At 43.9% G+C, this 17940-nt stretch overlaps 1 protein-coding gene across 1 annotated transcript in view; it reads left to right on the top strand.

The window, feature by feature from the left end:
• Window positions 1-503: 503 nt before the first annotated feature.
• The window catches only part of LOC135570141 (ras GTPase-activating protein 3-like), a 19918-nt gene continuing 2481 nt past the window's right edge, over window positions 504-17940 (top strand). The window contains exons 1-3 of the mRNA XM_065016218.1: window positions 504-602; window positions 3469-3575; window positions 8994-9076. Coding sequence (XP_064872290.1) covers window positions 589-602; window positions 3469-3575; window positions 8994-9076 — 204 coding nt within the window. The 5' untranslated portion in view covers window positions 504-588. The remainder of the gene's footprint in view (window positions 603-3468; window positions 3576-8993; window positions 9077-17940) is intronic.

Genomic DNA, 17940 nt, shown 5'->3' with positions numbered 1-17940 from the left:
TGAAGGATCTGCGGTGGCCATGCCTCCTCCCTATAGGCTGTCTCATCGCTGTCGGTGATCAGGCCCTACCACCAGGTCTCCTCCCTCCTCCCTATAGGCTGTCTCCTCCCTGTCGGTGATCAGGCCCTACCACCGTCGTGTCGTCCAGCATATTTGATGATGGAGTTGGAGTCGTGCATGGCCACACAGGGGTTACAGGAGGGGGCTAAGCACACACCCCTGGGGGGCCCCCGTGTTGAGAGTCTGCGTGGCGGAGGTGATATTGCCTAGGCTCTGGTCAGAAGTAGTGCACTACATAGTGAATAGGGTGTGATTTGGCATAGGTGGCATAAGCGATTTAAGAGCGTTGGGCCAGTAGCCTGAAAGGTCACCGGTTCGAATCCCCGAGATGACTAGGTGAAAAATATGCCGATGTGCCCTTGAGCAAGGCACGTAAAAGCTAATTGCTATTGTAAGTCGTTCTGGATAAGAGAGTCTATTAAAATGACTAAAATGTAAATTTGAGATGCGCCCTCTGTCCGTCTGTAGTTCCTGGACCTAATCTCGTCGTCAGGGAGATGGAACCAGAAGAGTATCGAGACTCCCATCATGCTGAAAGAGGGGTAAGAGGGGTAACACTGAGGGGGTTAGGGGTAAGAGAGAGAACACTGAGGGGGTAACACTGAGGGGGTTAGGGGTAAGAGAGAGAACACGGGGTAACACTGAGGGGTTAGGGGTAAGAGAGAGAACACAGGGGGTAACACTGAGGGGGTTAGGGGTAAGAGAGAGAACACAGGGGGTAACACTGAGGGGGTTAGGGGTAAGAGAAAGAACACAGGGGGTAACACTGAGGGGGTTAGGGGTACGAGAGAGAGAACACAGGGGGTAACACTGAGGGGGTTAGGGGTACGAGAGAGAGAACACAGGGGGTAACACTGAGGGGTTAGGGGTAAGAGAGAGAACACAGGGGGTAACACTGAGGGGGTTAGGGGTAAGAGAGAGAACACAGGGGTAACACTGAGGGGGTTAGGGGTAAGAGAGAGAACACAGGGGGTAACACTGAGGGGGTTAGGGGTAAGAGAGAGAACACAGGGGTAACACTGAGGGGTTAGGGGTACGAGAGAGAGAACACAGGGAGTAACACTGAGGGGGTTAGGGGTAAGAGAGAGAACACAGGGGGTAACACTGAGGGGGTTAGGGGAAGAGAGAGAACACAGGGGTAACACTGAGGGGTTAGGGGTAAGAGAGAGAGAACACAGGGGGTAACACTGAGGGGGTTAGGGGTAAGAGAGAGAGAACACAAGGGGTAACACTGGGGGGGTTAGGGGTAAGAGAGAGAACACAGGGGAGAACACTGAGGGGGTTGGGGTAAGAGAGAGAGAACTAATCAACAATCTGCCCCAGACTCACTACTGGACCTATATAACCTGGTATCTCTACAGTAGTATTGGATCAGGCCCCAGACTCACTACTGAACCTACTGTATATAACCTGGTATCTCTACAGTAGTATTGGATCAGGCCCCAGACTCACTACTGGACCTACTGTATATAACCTGGTATCTCTACAGTAGTATTGGATCAGGCCCCAGACTCACTACTGGACCTATATACTGTAACCTGGTATCTCTACAGTAGTATTGGATCAGGCCCCAGACTCACTACTGGACCTATATACTGTAACCTGGTATCTCTACAGTAGTATTGGATCAGGCCCCAGACTCACTACTGGACCTATATACTGTAACCTGGTATCTCTACAGTAGTATTGGATCAGGCCCCAGACTCACTACTGGACCTATATACTGTAACCTGGTATCTCTACAGTAGTATTGGATCAGGCCCCAGACTCACTACTGAACCTATATAACCTGGTATCTCTACAGTAGTATTGGATCAGGCCCCAGACTCACTACTGGACCTATATAACCTGGTATCTCTACAGTAGTATTGGATCAGGCCCCAGACCCACTACTGAACCTATATAACCTGGTATCTCTACAGTAGTATTGGATCAGACCCCAGACTCACTACTGGACCTATATACTGTAACCTGGTATCTCTACAGTAGTATTGGATCAGACCCCAGACTCACTACTGAACCTATATACTGTAACCTGGTATCTCTACAGTAGTATTGGATCAGGCCCCAGACTCACTACTGAACCTATATAACCTGGTATCTCTACAGTAGTATTGGATCAGGCCCCAGACCCACTACTGGACCTATATAACCTGGTATCTCTACAGTAGTATTGGATCAGGCCCCAGACTCACTACTGAACCTATATACCCTGGTATCTCTACAGTAGTATTGGATCAGGCCCCAGAATGTCACGCCCTGGTCTAAGTATTTTGTGTTTATCTTTATGTATTGGGTCAGGCCAGGGTGTGGCATGGAGTTTTTGTATTGTGGTGTGTTTTGTCTGGTGGTTTTGGTGTGTATGTTAGTGGGATTGTAGCTTAGTAGGGTTTTCTAGGAAAGTCTATGGCTGTCTGGAGTGGTTCTCAATCAGAGGCAGGTGGTTCTCGTTGTCTCTGATTGGGAACCATATTTAGGCAGCCATATTCTTTGGTTATATTGTGGGTGATTGTCCTTAGTGTCCTTGTTCCTGTCTAGGTTAGGTTACATCAGTATAGGCTGTTTTGGTTTTCTTTACGTTTATTGTTTTTGTAGTATTTGTATTTAGAGTCGTGTTTACGTTTGTTTATTAAAACATGAATCGCAATATACACGCTGCATTTTGGTCCGACTCTCCTTCACCAATAGAAAACCGTTACACAGACCCACTACTGAACCTGTATACTGTAACCTGGTATCTCTACAGTAACCTGACTACTACTGGATCTATATAACCTGGTATCTCTACAGTAGTATTGGATCAGGCCCCAGACCCACTACTGGATCTATATAACCTGGTATCTCTACAGTAGTATTGGATCAGACCCCAGACCCACTACTGAACCTATATAACCTGGTATCTCTACAGTAGTATTGGATCAGACCCCAGACCCACTACTGAACCTATATAACCTGGTATCTCTACAGTAGTATTGGATCAGGCCCCAGACTCACTACTGGATCTATATAACCTGGTATCTCTACAGTAGTATTGGATCAGACCCCAGACTCACTACTGAACCTACTGTATATAACCTGGTATCTCTACAGTAGTATAGGATCAGACCCCAGACTCACTACTGGACCTATATAACCTGGTATCTCTACAGTAGTATTGGATCAGGCCCAAGACTCACTACTGGACCTATATAACCCCAAGACTCACTACTGGACCTATCTCTCTCTACAGTAGTATTGGATCAGACCCCAGACTCACTACTGGACCTATATAACCTGGTATCTCTACAGTAGTATTGGATCAGGCCCCCGACTCACTACTGCCTGTCTTCTGAAGACCTCTCTGTCTGATTATATCTCCTGGCTATCTCTTCCTCCTTCAGTCAATCACTAATTTCTTCTTCTCTCCAGGTTCATGATCAAGCGAGCCCAGGGGAGGAACCGTTTTGGGATGAAGAACTTCAAGAAGAGGTGGTTTCGCCTCACTAACCATGAGTTTACCTACCACAAAACCAAAGGTAACGGCTGGAGGTTTGTGGGGGCTCTTCTACGGGTTGTCAGGCCTGGTTCTACGTCTGGTCTGTCTGTGTGCTCAAGATCTCGTTAGATGGTATCCACTGTGTGTTATAGAGGTGTAGTTAGATGGTATCCACTGTGTGTTATAGAGGTGTAGTTAGATGGTATCCACTATGTGTTATAGAGGTGTAGTTAGATGGTATCTACTGTGTTATAGAGGTGTAGTTAGATGGTATCCACTATGTGTTATAGAGGTGTAGTTAGATGGTATCCACCGTGTGTTATAGAGGTGTAGTTAGATGGTATCCACTGTGTGTTATAGAGGTGTAGTTAGATGGTATCCACTGTGTGTTATAGAGGTGTAGTTAGATGGTATCCACTGTGTGTTATAGAGGTGTAGTTAGATGGTATCCACTATGTGTTATAGAGGTGTAGTTAGATGGTATCCACTATGTGTTATAGAGGTGTAGTTAGATGGTATCCACTATGTGTTATAGAGGTGTAGTTAGATGGTATCCACTATGTGTTATAGAGGTGTAGTTAGATGGTATCTACTGTGTTATAGAGGTGTAGTTAGATGGTATCCACTATGTGTTATAGAGGTGTAGTTAGATGGTATCCACTGTGTGTTATAGAGGTGTAGTTAGATGGTATCCACTGTGTGTTATAGAGGTGTAGTTAGATGGTATCCACTGTGTGTTATAGAGGTGTAGTTAGATGGTATCCACTATGTGTTATAGAGGTGTAGTTAGATGGTATCCACTATGTGTTATAGAGGTGTAGTTAGATGGTATCCACTATGTGTTATAGAGGTGTAGTTAGATGGTATCCACTGTTTGTTATAGAGGTGTAGTTAGATGGTATCCACTGTGTGTTATAGAGGTGTAGTTAGATGGTATCCACTACGTGTTATAGAGGTGTAGTTAGATGGTATCCACTATGTGTTATAGAGGTGTAGTTAGATGGTATCCACTATGTGTTATAGAGGTGTAGTTAGATGGTATCCACTATGTGTTATAGAGGTGTAGTTAGATGGTATCCACTGTGTGTTATAGAGGTGTAGTTAGATGGTATCCACTATGTGTTATAGAGGTGTAGTTAGATGGTATCCACTATGTGTTATAGAGGTGTGGTAAACCGATGGGTGTTGGGGCTATTCCCAAATATCCACTATGTGTTAAAGAGGGTGTTAGATGTCCAAATCCACCCCCGTGTTATAACCGGTGTAGTTAGATGGTATCCACTATGTGTTATAGATACCCCACGTGTAGTTAAACCACTGTGTGTTATAGGGCTGTGTTAGATGGTATCCACTGTGTGTTATAGAGGTGTAGTTAGATGGTATCCACTATGTGTTATAGAGGTGTAGTTAGATGGTATCCACTATGTGTTATAGAGGTGTAGTTATAGTTACTATTCCCAAACCCCCCCCCCGTGTGGTAAACCGATGGGTGTTGGGGCTATTCCCAAACCCCCTCCCCCGTGTGGTAAACCGATGGGTGTTGGGGCTATTCCCAAACCCCCGTGTGGTAAACCGATGGGTGTTGGGGCTATTCCCAACCCCGTGTGGTAAACCGATGGGTGTTGGGGCTATTCCCAAACCCCCCGTGTGGTAAACCGATGGGTGTTGGGGCTATTCCCAAACCCCCCGTGTGGTAAACCGATGGGTGTTGGGGCTATTCCCAAACCCCCCGTGTGGTAAACCGATGGGTGTTGGGGCTATTCCCAAACCCCCGTGTGGTAAACCGATGGGTGTTGGGTTGCAGAGATGAACACAGAGACGGGGAGTTTCTCGTCAGAAAACCCGACTTTACTTGGAAACAAAATAAACATAAGAACAAAATAACTGAGGTTCGGCTCGGCCCTTCTTCTCAGACTCTGTGCCGTGTCTGTCTCTCGCGGGGGTGCCACGGCGCTCCCTTTATGTGGCCTGCACGGCTGGTTGGCACGCTCCCCTAATTTCTTCTACTTGGAGCCATCAGCGTCGGGGTGCCCAGCCCGTGTACTCCCAGCAGAGGGAGCCAACGTTGGAAATTATAGTGGGTCAAGCGTGTCGTGTGTGGTGGAGATTCTAGCCTTTCAAAGCGCTTCATGATGACAGAAGTCGGTGCTACAGGGCGATAGTTACTTAGTTCAGCTTGCTTGGGTACAGGAACAATGGTGGCCATCTTGAAGCAAGTGGGGACAGCAGACTGGGATAGGGAGTGGTTGAAAATGTCTGTAAAAACTCCAGCCAGTTAGTCTGCACATGCTCTGAAAACGCAGCTTGGGATGCCCTCCGGGCCGACAGCCTTGAGAGGGTTAACACGCTTGAACGTCCTACTCACGTCGGCTACAGAGATCTGGAGCCTAAAAAATAACATTGGATTTGATTTGATTCGGTCCTCGTGGACAGCGGGGGCCCACGTCGGTGGCTGTGAGTTGTTTTCCTCGAAGGGGGTGATAAAGGTGTTCAGCTTGTCTGGCGGTGAGGCGTCTGTGTCCGCGACTTGGCTGGTTTTTCCTTTATGATCCAGGACTTTCTGGAGTCCCTGACAATTGCGACTCCACTTTGACCCTATAATATATCTTTGCCTGTTTGATTGTGTGTTTGTACTCGTCCCATGTCCCTCACCGTGGTTAAATGTGGTGGTTTGCGCTGCCATCTGGTTGTGGGTTCTAATGGTCACCGTAGGAACAACGTCCTCTATTTTATTTAACCTTTATTTAACTAATCAAGTCAGTTACGAACAAATTCTTATTTACAATGATGGCCTACTTGTAAACCCCCCCCTCCCCCCTCCCCTAACCCGGACGACACTGGGCCAAACTCCCGATCACGGCCGCCTGTGATGGAAGCCCTGGGTCTGTAGTGACGCCTCTATATTACGGCCAAAGACAGAGTCTTGTAAACCCCCCCCTCCCCCCTCCCCTAACCCGGACGACACTGGGCCAATTGAACTCCCGATCACGGCCGGTTGTGATACAGACCGGGATCGAGCCCTGGGTCTGTAGTGACGCCTCTATATTACGGCCAAAGACAGAGTCAGAGTGTTGATTCATCGTGTCAGAGTCAGAGTCAGTGTGTTGATTCATCGTGACAGAGTCAGAGTCAGTGTGTTGATTCATCGTGACAGAGTCAGAGTCAGTGTGTTGATTCATCGTGACAGAGTCAGAGTCAGTGTGTTGATTCATCGTGACAGAGTCAGAGTCAGTGTGTTGATTCATCGTCAGAGTCAGTGTGTTGATTCATCGTGACAGAGTCAGAGTCAGTGTGTTGATTCATCGTGACAGAGTCAGAGTCAGTGTGTTGATTCATTGTGACAGAGTCAGAGTCAGTGTGTTGATTCATCGTGACAGAGTCAGAGTCAGAGTCAGAGTGTTGATTCATCGACAGAGTCAGAGTCAGAGTCAGTGTTGATTCATCGTGACAGAGTCAGAGTCAGAGTCAGTGTGTTGATTCATCGTGACAGAGTCAGAGTGAGTCAGTGTGTTGATTCATCGTGACAGAGTCAGAGTCAGTGTGTTGATTCATCGTGACAGAGTCAGAGTCAGTGTGTTGATTCATCGTGACAGAGTCAGAGTCAGAGTTCAGATTCATCGTGACAGAGTCAGAGTGTGTGATTCATCGTGACAGAGTCAGAGTCAGTGTGTTGATTCATCGTGACAGAGTCAGAGTCAGTGTGTTGATTCATTGTGACAGAGTCAGAGTCAGTGTGTTGATTCATCGTGACAGAGTCAGAGTCAGAGTCAGAGTGTTGATTCATCGTGACAGAGTCAGAGTCAGAGTCAGTGTGTTGATTCATCGTGACAGAGTCAGAGTCAGAGTCAGTGTGTTGATTCATCGTGACAGAGTCAGAGTCAGTGTGTTGATTCATCGTGACAGAGTCAGAGTCAGTGTTGATTCAGACAGAGTCAGAGTCAGTGTGTGTTGATTCATCGTGACAGAGTCAGAGTCAGTGTGTTGATTCATCATGACAGAGTCAGAGTCAGTGTGTTGATTCATCGTGACAGAGTCAGAGTCAGTGTGTTGATTCATCGTGACAGAGTCAGAGTCAGAGTCAGAGTGTTGATTCATCGTGACAGAGTCAGAGTCAGTGTGTTGATTCATCGTGACAGAGTCAGAGTCAGAGTCAGTGTGTTGATTCATCGTGACAGAGTCAGAGTCAGTGTGTTGATTCATCGTGACAGAGTCAGTGTTGTTGATTCATCGTGACAGAGTCAGAGTCAGTGTGTTGATTCATCGTGACAGACAGAGTTGATTCATCGAGTCAGAGTCAGTGTGTTGATTCATCGTGACAGAGTCAGAGTCAGTGTGTTGATTCATCGTGACAGAGTCAGAGTCAGTGTGTTGATTCATCGTGACAGAGTCAGAGTCAGTGTGTTGATTCATCGTGACAGAGTCAGAGTGTTGATTCATCGTGACAGAGTCAGAGTCAGTGTGTTGATTCATCGTGACAGAGTCAGAGTCAGTGTGTTGATTCATCGTGACAGAGTCAGAGTCAGTGTGTTGATTCATTGTGACAGAGTCAGAGTCAGTGTGTTGATTCATTGTGACAGAGTCAGAGTCAGTGTGTTGATTCATCGTGACAGACTCAGAGTCAGTGTGTTGATTCATCGTGACAGAGTCAGAGTCAGTGTGTTGATTCATCGTGACAGAGTCAGAGTCAGTGTGTTGATTCATCGTGACAGAGTCAGAGTCAGTGTGTTGATTCATCGTGACAGAGTCAGAGTCAGTGTGTTGATTCATCGTGACAGAGTCAGAGTCAGTGTGTTGATTCATCGTGACAGAGTCAGAGTCAGAGTGTTGATTCATCGTGACAGAGTCAGAGTCAGAGTCAGTGTGTTGATTCATCGTGACAGAGTCAGAGTCAGAGTCAGTGTGTTGATTCATCGTGACAGAGTCAGAGTCAGTGTGTTGATTCATCGTGACAGAGTCAGAGTCAGTGTGTTGATTCATCGTGACAGAGTCAGAGTCAGTGTGTTGATTCATCGTGACAGAGTCAGAGTCAGTGTGTTGATTCATCGTGTTGATGATTAACTTTGTGAACAGGAATCAAAGCTAAGCTGCAATGGGAGAAAACCACCCAATACGCACACACACACAAACACACACACACAAACACACACACACACACACACACACGCACATACACACAGACACAACACACACACACACACACGCACATACACGCAAACAAACACACACACACACACACACACACACACACACACACACACACACACACACACACACAGGAAGATATACACACACACACACAAACACACACACACACACACACACACACACACACACACACACACACACACACACAGGAAGATATACACACACACACACACACACACACACACACACACATATACACACACACACACAGCTGTTTGTTCTGGTGTCTGATGCAGTACCTTGTTTTCTCCAGGTGAGGGCGCTCTCTGCAGAATCCCTATAGAGAACATCCTGGCTGTAGAGAGACTGGAGGAAGAGTCATTCAAGATGAAGAACGTAAGAATACAAACCATCAAACACCAACTGCCAAACACCAACTACCAAACACAACTACCAAACACCAACTGCCAAACACCAACTACCAAACACTAACTACCAAACACTAACTACCAAACACCAACTACAAACACCAACTACCAAACACCAACTGCCAAACACCAACTGCCAAACACTAACTACCAAACACCAAACAAACACCAACTAAACACAAAACACCAACTGCAAACACCAACTACCAAACACTAACTACCAAACACCAACTACCAAACACCAACTACCAAACACTAACTACAAACACTAACTACCAAACACCAACTACCAAACACCAACTACCAAACACTAACTACCAAACACTAACTACTAAACACTACAACACCAACCGCCAACTACCAAACACCAACTACCAAACACTAACTACCAAACACTAACTACAAACACTAACTACCAACTACCAGGGTATTAATTGAAACACCAACTTATGATCCTAAACAACTTAAACACCAACTGGTCCAGACACCAACTCCAGAAACACTAACTCTAGATAGTATTGACTGTTACCAACTACCAACTACCAAACTAACTGCCAAACACCAACTGCCAAACACCAACTGCCAAACACCAACTACCAAACACCAACTCCAAACACCAACAACCAAACACCAACTAGAAACACCAACTACCAAACACTTATGATCAAAACCAACTTAACTGTCCAAACACCAGACTCTAGACACTAACTGTTACTGAGTCCAAAACTAACTAACTGGTCCAAAGTCCAGACTCTAGATAGTATTGACCAATGAGTCTAAACACCAACTCCAAAGTCCAACTACCAAACACCAACTGTTATGAGTCTAAACACTAACTGGTCCAAACACTAGACTGCCAGGGTATTAATTGACATTATGATCCTAAACAACTTAGTGGTCCAGAGTCCAGACTCTAGATAGTATTGACTGTTATGATCCTAAACAACTTAGTGGTCCAGAGTCCAGACTCTAGATAGTATTGACTGTTATGAGTCTAAACAACTTAACGGTCCAGAGTCCAGACTCTAGATAGTATTGACTGTTATGAGTCTAAACAACTTAGTGGTCCAGACTCTAGATAGTATTGACTGTTATGAGTCTAAACCACTTAGTGGTCCAGAGTCCAGACTCTAGATAGTATTGACTGTTATGAGTCTAAACAACTTAGTGGTCCAGAGTCCAGACTCTAGATAGTATTGACTGTTATGAGTCTAAACAACTTAGTGGTCCAGACTCTAGATAGTATTGACTGTTATGAGTCTAAACAACTTAGCAGTCCAGAGTCCAGACTCTAGATAGTATTGACTGTTATGAGTCTTAACAACTTAGCGGTCCAGAGTCCAGACTCTAGATAGTATTGACTGTTATGAGTCTTAACAACTTAGCGGTCCAGAGTCCAGACTCTAGATAGTATTGACTGTTATGAGTCTTAACAACTTAGTGGTCCAGAGTCCAGACTCTAGATAGTATTGACTGTTATGAGTCTAAACAACCTAGTGGTCCAGAGTCCAGACTCTAGATAGTATTGACTGTTATGAGTCTAAACAACCTAGTGGTCCAGAGTCCAGACTCTAGATAGTATTGACTGTTATGAGTCTCAACAACTTAACGGTCCAGAGTCCAGACTCTAGATAGTATTGACTGTTATGATCCTAAACAACTTAGCGGTCCAGAGTCCAGACTCTAGATAGTATTGACTGTTATGAGTCTAAACAACCTAGTGGTCCAGAGTCCAGACTCTAGATAGTATTGACTGTTATGAGTCTTAACAACTTAACGGTCCAGAGTCCAGACTCTAGATAGTATTGACTGTTATGAGTCTTAACAACTTAACGGTCCAGAGTCCAGACTCTAGATAGTATTGACTGTTATGAGTCTAAACAACTTAGTGGTCCAGACTCTAGATAGTATTGACTGTTATGAGTCTTAACAACTTAGTGGTCCAGAGTCCAGACTTTAGATAGTATTGACTGTTATGAGTCTAAACAACTTAGTGGTCCAGAGTCCAGACTCTAGATAGTATTGACTGTTATGAGTCTTAACAACTTAACGGTCCAGAGTCCAGACTCTAGATAGTATTGAGTTATGAGTCTAAACAACTTAGGAAGAGTCCAGACTCTGATAGTTATAAAATGAGTCCCTTAACAACTTAGTGGTCCAGAGTCCATACTCTAGATAGTCCCCTGTTATGAGTCTAAACAACTTAGTGGTCCAGAGTCCAGACTCTATATAGTATTGACTGTTATGAGTCTAAACCTCTCAAGTCAGACTGGTATTGACTGTTATCTCAACTTCAGTGGTCCAGAGTCCAGACTCTAGATAGTATTGACTGTTATGAGTCTTAACAATTCATTGGGCCAGAGTCCAGACTCTAGATAGTATTGACTGGGTCTAAACAATTCAGTGGTCCAGACTCTAGATAGTATTGACTGTTATGAGTCTAAACAACTTAGTGGGCCAGAGTCCAGACTCTAGATAGTATTGACTGGAGTCTAAACAATTCAACGGTCCAGAGTCCAGACTCTAGATAGTATTGACTGTTATGATCCTAAACAACTTCAGTGGGTCCAGACTCTAGATAGTATTGACTGTTATGAGTCTAAACAACAGTGGTCCAGAGTCCAGACTCTAGATAGTATTGCCTGTTCTCAGTCTAAACAACTGGGCGGTCCAGAGTCCAGACTCTAGATAGTATTGACTGTTATGAGTCTAAACAACTCAGTGGTCCAGACTCTAGATAGTATTGACTGTTATGGTCTAAACAACTTAGTGGTCCAGAGTCCAGACTCTAGATAGTATTGACTGTTATGGTCTAAACAACTTCAGAGTCCAGGCTCTAGATAGTATTGACTGGTATGAGTCTAAACAACTTAGTGGTCCAGAGTCCAGACTCTAGATAGTAGACTGGGTCTTCTCACTTCAGTGGGCCAGACTCTAGATAGTATTGACTGGGATCCTAAACAACTTAGTGGTCCAGAGTCCAGACTCTAGATAGTATTGACTGTTATGAGTCTAAACAACTTAGCGGTCCAGAGTCAGACTCTAGATAGTATTGACTGTTATGAGTCTCAACAACTTAGTGGGCCAGAGTCCAGACTCTAGATAGTATTGACTGTTATGATCCTAAACAACTGGCGGTCCAGAGTCCAGACTCTAGTAGTATTGACTGTTATGAGTCTAAACAACAGTGGGCCAGACTCTAGATAGTATTGACTGTTATGAGTCTAACTCTTAGCGGTCCAGAGTCCAGACTCTAGATAGTATTGACTGTTATGAGTCTAAACAACAGTGGTCCAGAGTCCAGACTCAGATAGTATTGACTGTTATGAGTCTTAACAACTGGGCCAGACTCTAGAAGTATTGACTGTTATGAGTCTTAACAACTTAGCGGTCCAGAGTCCAGACTCTAAAGTATTGACTGTTAAGTCTAAACAACTTAGTGGTCCAGAGTCCAGACTCTAGATAGTATTGACTGTTATGAGTCTTAACAACTTAACGGTCAGACTCTAGATAATAAATATTGACTGTTAAAGAGTCTTAACAACTTAGCGGTCCAGAGTCCAGACTCTATTTTGACTGTTTCTTAACAACTTATTGTCCAAGTCCAGACTTGATAGTATTGACTGTTATGAGTCTAAACAACTTAGTGGTCCAGACTCTAGATAGTATTGACTGTTATGATCCTAAACAACTTAGTGGTCCAGAGTCCAGACTTAGATAGTGTGACTGTTATGAGTCTAAACAACTTAACGGTCAGAGTCAGACTCTAGATAGTATTGACTGTTATGAGTCTAAACAACATGGTCCAGACTCTGATGTATTGACTGTTATAGTCTAAACCAGTAGTGGTCCAGAGTCCAGACTCTAGATAGTATTGACTGTTATGAGTCTAAACAACTTAGTGGTCCAGAGTCCAGACTCTGATAGTATTGACTGTTATGAGTCTAAACAACTTAGTGGTCAGACTCTAGATAGTATTGACTGTTATGAGTCTAAACAACTTAGCAGTCCAGAGTCCAGACTCTAGATAGTATTGACTGTTATGAGTCTTAACAACTTAGCGGTCAGAGTCCAGACTCTAGATAGTATTGACTGTTATGAGTCTTAACAACTTGAGCGGTCTGCCAGACTCTAGATAGTATTGACTGTTATGAGTCTTAACAGTGGTCAAGTCCAGACTCTAGATAGTATTGACTGTTATGAGTCTAAACAACCTAGTGGTCCAGAGTCCAGACTCTAGATAGTATTGACTGTTATGTCTAAACAACCTAGTGGTCCAGAGTCCAGACTCTAGATAGTATTGACTGTTTGAGTCTCAACAACTTTTTCCAGAGTCCAGACTCTAGATAGTATTGACTGTTATTCCTAAACAACTTAGCGGTTTGCAGAGTCCAGACTCTAGATAGTATTGACTGTTGGAGTCTAAACAACCAGTGGTCCAGAGTCCAGACTCTAGATTTATTGACTGTTATGAGTCTCAACAACTTTGGTCCAGAGGTCCAGACTCTGTCCTAGTATTGACTGTTATGAGTCTTTGTAGTGGTCCAGAGTCAGACTCTAGATAGTATTGACTGTTATGGTCTTAACAACAACGGTCCAGAGTCCAGACTCTAGATAGTATTGACTGTTATGAGTCTTTGTTAACGGTCCAGAGTCCAGACTCTAGATAGTATTGACTGTTATGAGTCTAAACAAATTAGGGTCCAGACTCTAGATAGTATTGACTGTTATGAGTCTTTGTTACTTAGTGGTCCAGAGTTTTTAGATAGTATTGACTGTTATGAGTCTAAACAACTTAGTGGTCCAGAGTCCAGACTCTAGATAGTATTGACTGTTATGAGTCTTAACAACTTAACGGTCCAGAGTCCAGACTCTGATTTGACTGTTGTGAGTCTAAACAACTTAGCGGTCCAGAGTCCAGACTCTGATAGTATTGACTGTTATTGTCTTAACAACTTAGTGGTCCAGAGTCCATTCTCTTCTGGTATTGACTGTTAAGTCTAAACAACTTAGGGTCCAGAGTCCAGACTCTCTTATTGACTGTTATGAGTCTAAACAACTTAGTGGTCCAGAGTCCAGACCTGATTTGACTGTTCTGATTGTCTTAACAACTTAGGGGTCCAGAGTCCAGACTCTCTTCTGTTATTGTCTTAACAAGCGGTCCAGAGTCCAGACTCTAGATTCTATTGACTGTTTGTGTTAACTAGCGGTCCAGAGTCGGACTCTGATTCTCTTGACTGTTTGTGTTAAACAACTTAGTGGTCCAGACTCTAGATTCTCTTCTGTTGTGAGTCTAAACAAGCGGGAGTCCAGACTCTGATTCTATTGACTGTTATTGTCTAAACAACTTAACGGTCCAGAGTCCAGACTCTAGATTCTATTGACTGTTTGTGTTAAACAACTAGCGGTAGAGTCCAGACTCTGATTCTCTTCTGTTGTGATCCTAAACTAGCGGTCCAGAGTCCAGACTCTGATAGTATTGACTGGATTGTGATCCTAAACAACTAGCGGTCCAGACTCTGATTCTCTTGACTGTTTGTGTCTAACTAGCGGTCCAGAGTCCAGACTCTGATTCTCTTGACTGTTATTGTGTCTAAACAACTAGCGGTCCAGAGTCCAGACTCTAGATAGTATTGACTGTTAAGTCTAAACAACTTAGTGGTCCAGACTCTCTTATTGACTGTTGTGAGTCTAAACAACTAGCGGTCCAGAGTCCAGACTCTGATTCTATTGACTGTTATTGTGTCTAAACAACTAACGGTCCAGAGTCCAGACTCTAGATAGTATTGACTGGTATGAGTCTAAACAACTTAGTGGTCCAGAGTCCAGACTCTAGATTCTCTTCTGTTATTGTCTTAACAACTTAGCGGTCCAGACTCTGATTCTTGACTGTTGTGATCCTAAACAACTTAGTGGTCCAGAGTCCAGACTCTGATTCTTGACTGTTTGTGTCTAAACAACTTAGCGGTCCAGAGTCCAGACTCTGATTCTATTGACTGTTATTGTGTTAACAACTTAGCAGTCCAGACTCTAGATAGTATTGACTGTTGTGATCCTAAACAACTTAGCGGTCCAGAGTCCAGACTCTGATTCTATTCTGTTATTGTGTCTAAACAACTTAGTGGTCCAGACTCTGATTCTATTGACTGTTATTGAGTCTAAACAACTTAGTGGTCCAGAGTCCAGACTCTAGATAGTATTGACTGTTATGAGTCTTAACAACTTAACGGTCCAGACTCTGATTCTCTTGACTGGATTGTGTTAACTAGCGGTAGAGTCCAGACTCTGATTCTCTTGACTGTTTGTGTTAAACAACTAGTGGTCCAGAGTCCAGATTCTCTAGTATTGACTGTTATGAGTTAAACAACTTAGTGGTCCAGAGTCCAGACTCTAGATTCTATTGACTGGATTGTGTTAACTAGCGGGTCCAGACTCCTAGATTCTATTGACTGTTATTGTCTTAACTTAGCGGTCCAGAGTCCAGACTCTAGATAGTATTGACTGTTATTGTCTTAACAACTTAGTGGTCCAGAGTCCAGACTCTAGATTCTATTGACTGTTATGAGTCTAAACAACTTAGTGGTCCAGACTCTAGATTCTCTTCTGTTATGATCCTAAACAACTTAGTGGTCCAGAGTCCAGACTCTATTCTATTGACTGTTTGTGTCTAAACAACTAGCGGTCCAGAGTCCAGACTCTAGATTCTCTTCTGTTATGAGTTAAACAACGGGTAGCAGTCCAGACTCTAGATAGTATTGACTGTTATGATCCTAAACAACTTAGGGTCCAGAGTCCAGACTCTGATTCTATTGACTGTTATTGAGTTAAACAACTTAGTGGTCCAGACTCTAGATAGTATTGACTGTTGTGTTAAACAAGCTTAGTGGTCCAGAGTCCAGACTCTGATAGTATTGACTGTTTGTGTCTAAACAACTTAGTGGTCCAGAGTCCAGACTCTAGATAGTATTGACTGTTAACTAAACGTGGTCCAGAGTCCAGACTCTAGATAGTATTGACTGTTATTGTCTTAACAACTTAACGGTCCAGACTCTAGATAGTATTGACTGTTTGTGTCTAACAACTTAGCGGGAGTCCAGACTCTGATAGTATTGACTTCTGGTCTTATTGTGGTAACTCCAGACTCTAGGTATTGACTGTTATGAGTCTAAACAACTTCTGGTCAGACTCTAGATAGTATTGACTGTTATGAGGATCTTAACAACTTAGCAGGTCCAGAGTCCAGACTCTTCTGGATTGTGTTAACTAGACATGGTGTTCCAGGACTGTCTGGATTCTCTTGCTGGAGTTGTGAGGAAGGTTAACTAGCTGGTTATCGTCCCTCTCATTCCCTTCTGGATTGTGTTAACTAGCGGGGGCTAATGACTGTGTACTCTGATTCTCTTCTGGATTGTGTTAACTCAGTGGGCCTCCTCTCAATTCAGTGGACCTCCTTCAATCAGTGGGCCTCCTCTGGATTGTGTTAACTCCTCTCAGCCAGTGGATCCTCTCAATTCAGTGGGCCTCCTCTCAATTCAGTGGGCTTCTGGATTGTGTTAACTCAGTGGGTCCCTCATTCAGTTGGCTTCTCTCATTCAGTGGGCCTCCTCTCAATTCAGTGGGCCTCCTCTCAATTCAGTGGACCTCCTCTCAATTCAGTGGGCCTCCTCTCAACTGGAGTTGTGTTAACTCAGTGGGCCTCCTCTCATTCTCCTGGATTGTGGGCCTCCTCTCAATTCAGTGGGCCTCCTCTCATTCAGTGGGCTTCTGGATTGTGTTAACTCAGTGGGCCTCCTCTCTGATTCTCTTCTGGATTGTGTTAACTCAGTGGGCCTCCCTGATTCAGTCCTCTCAATTCTGGATTGTGTTAACTCAGCGGGCCTCCCTGATTCTCTTCTGGATTGTGTTAACTCAGTGGGTATCGTCTCAATTCAGTGGGCCTTCTGGATTCAGTGTTAACTCAGTGGGCCTTTATTGGCCTGATTCTCTTCTTTCCAAAGAAAGTGTAAACAATAAACAAAAGTAAAAGCCTGAAAACTCATTCAACAAACTATTAGAATTTAACAATAAATATTGCACTTAAAAAGGTTGAAAAATATATATAGACATTTCAATCATTTTCTGTAAATTGTGTGTGAATAGTGGGGAAGATAAATAAACATACATATTATTTTGTTGTTTACTATGTTGTTTGTGTTCCACTGGTTCTCTTCTGGATTGTGTTAACATCTCGGCTGTGATGTCACACTGATTATCTTCTGGATTGTGTTAACTAATGTTTGGCTTGTTTTCCATTCTCTTCTGGATTGTGTTAATCTGCGGGAAATATGTGTTTCTAATGTGGTCATCTTCTGGATTGTGTTAACCTCATTTTGTGGGCAGCGGCCATATTCTTCTTCTGGATTGTGTTCTATTGAGAGGTCTGCCTGATCTCTTCTCTTGAGAGGTCTGCCTTCTCTTCTGAGAGGTCTGCCTACTGAGTCTGTACATAGTCAAAGCTTTCTCTTCTGGATTGTGTTAACTAGCGGTCAAGTACTCTGCCACTGATTCTCTTTTGGGATTGTGTTTGCTCTGTTTTTGGTAGATTTTTTCTGATTCTCTTATCTGGATTGTTTTAACTTGGTTGGGTCTAATTGTGCCTGATTCTCTTCTGGTTTGTGTTAACTAGCGGAACAGCTTTCTTAGGGGACTCTTCTCCATTCTCTTCTGGATTGTGTTAACTGGAAGGTTTGTGAATCGGCCTGGTGGTTGTATTCTCTTTCTGGATTGTGTTAACTAGCGGGTATCGGCCTGATTCTCTTCTGGATTGTGTTAACTAGCGGGTATCGGCCTGAA

This window comes from Oncorhynchus nerka, unplaced genomic scaffold (genome assembly GCF_034236695.1).
Source record: "Oncorhynchus nerka isolate Pitt River unplaced genomic scaffold, Oner_Uvic_2.0 unplaced_scaffold_1080, whole genome shotgun sequence".
NCBI lineage: Eukaryota > Metazoa > Chordata > Actinopteri > Salmoniformes > Salmonidae > Oncorhynchus > Oncorhynchus nerka.
Note: the sequence above shows the minus strand (reverse complement) of the source record. Positions and strands in the feature narration are given on the sequence as shown.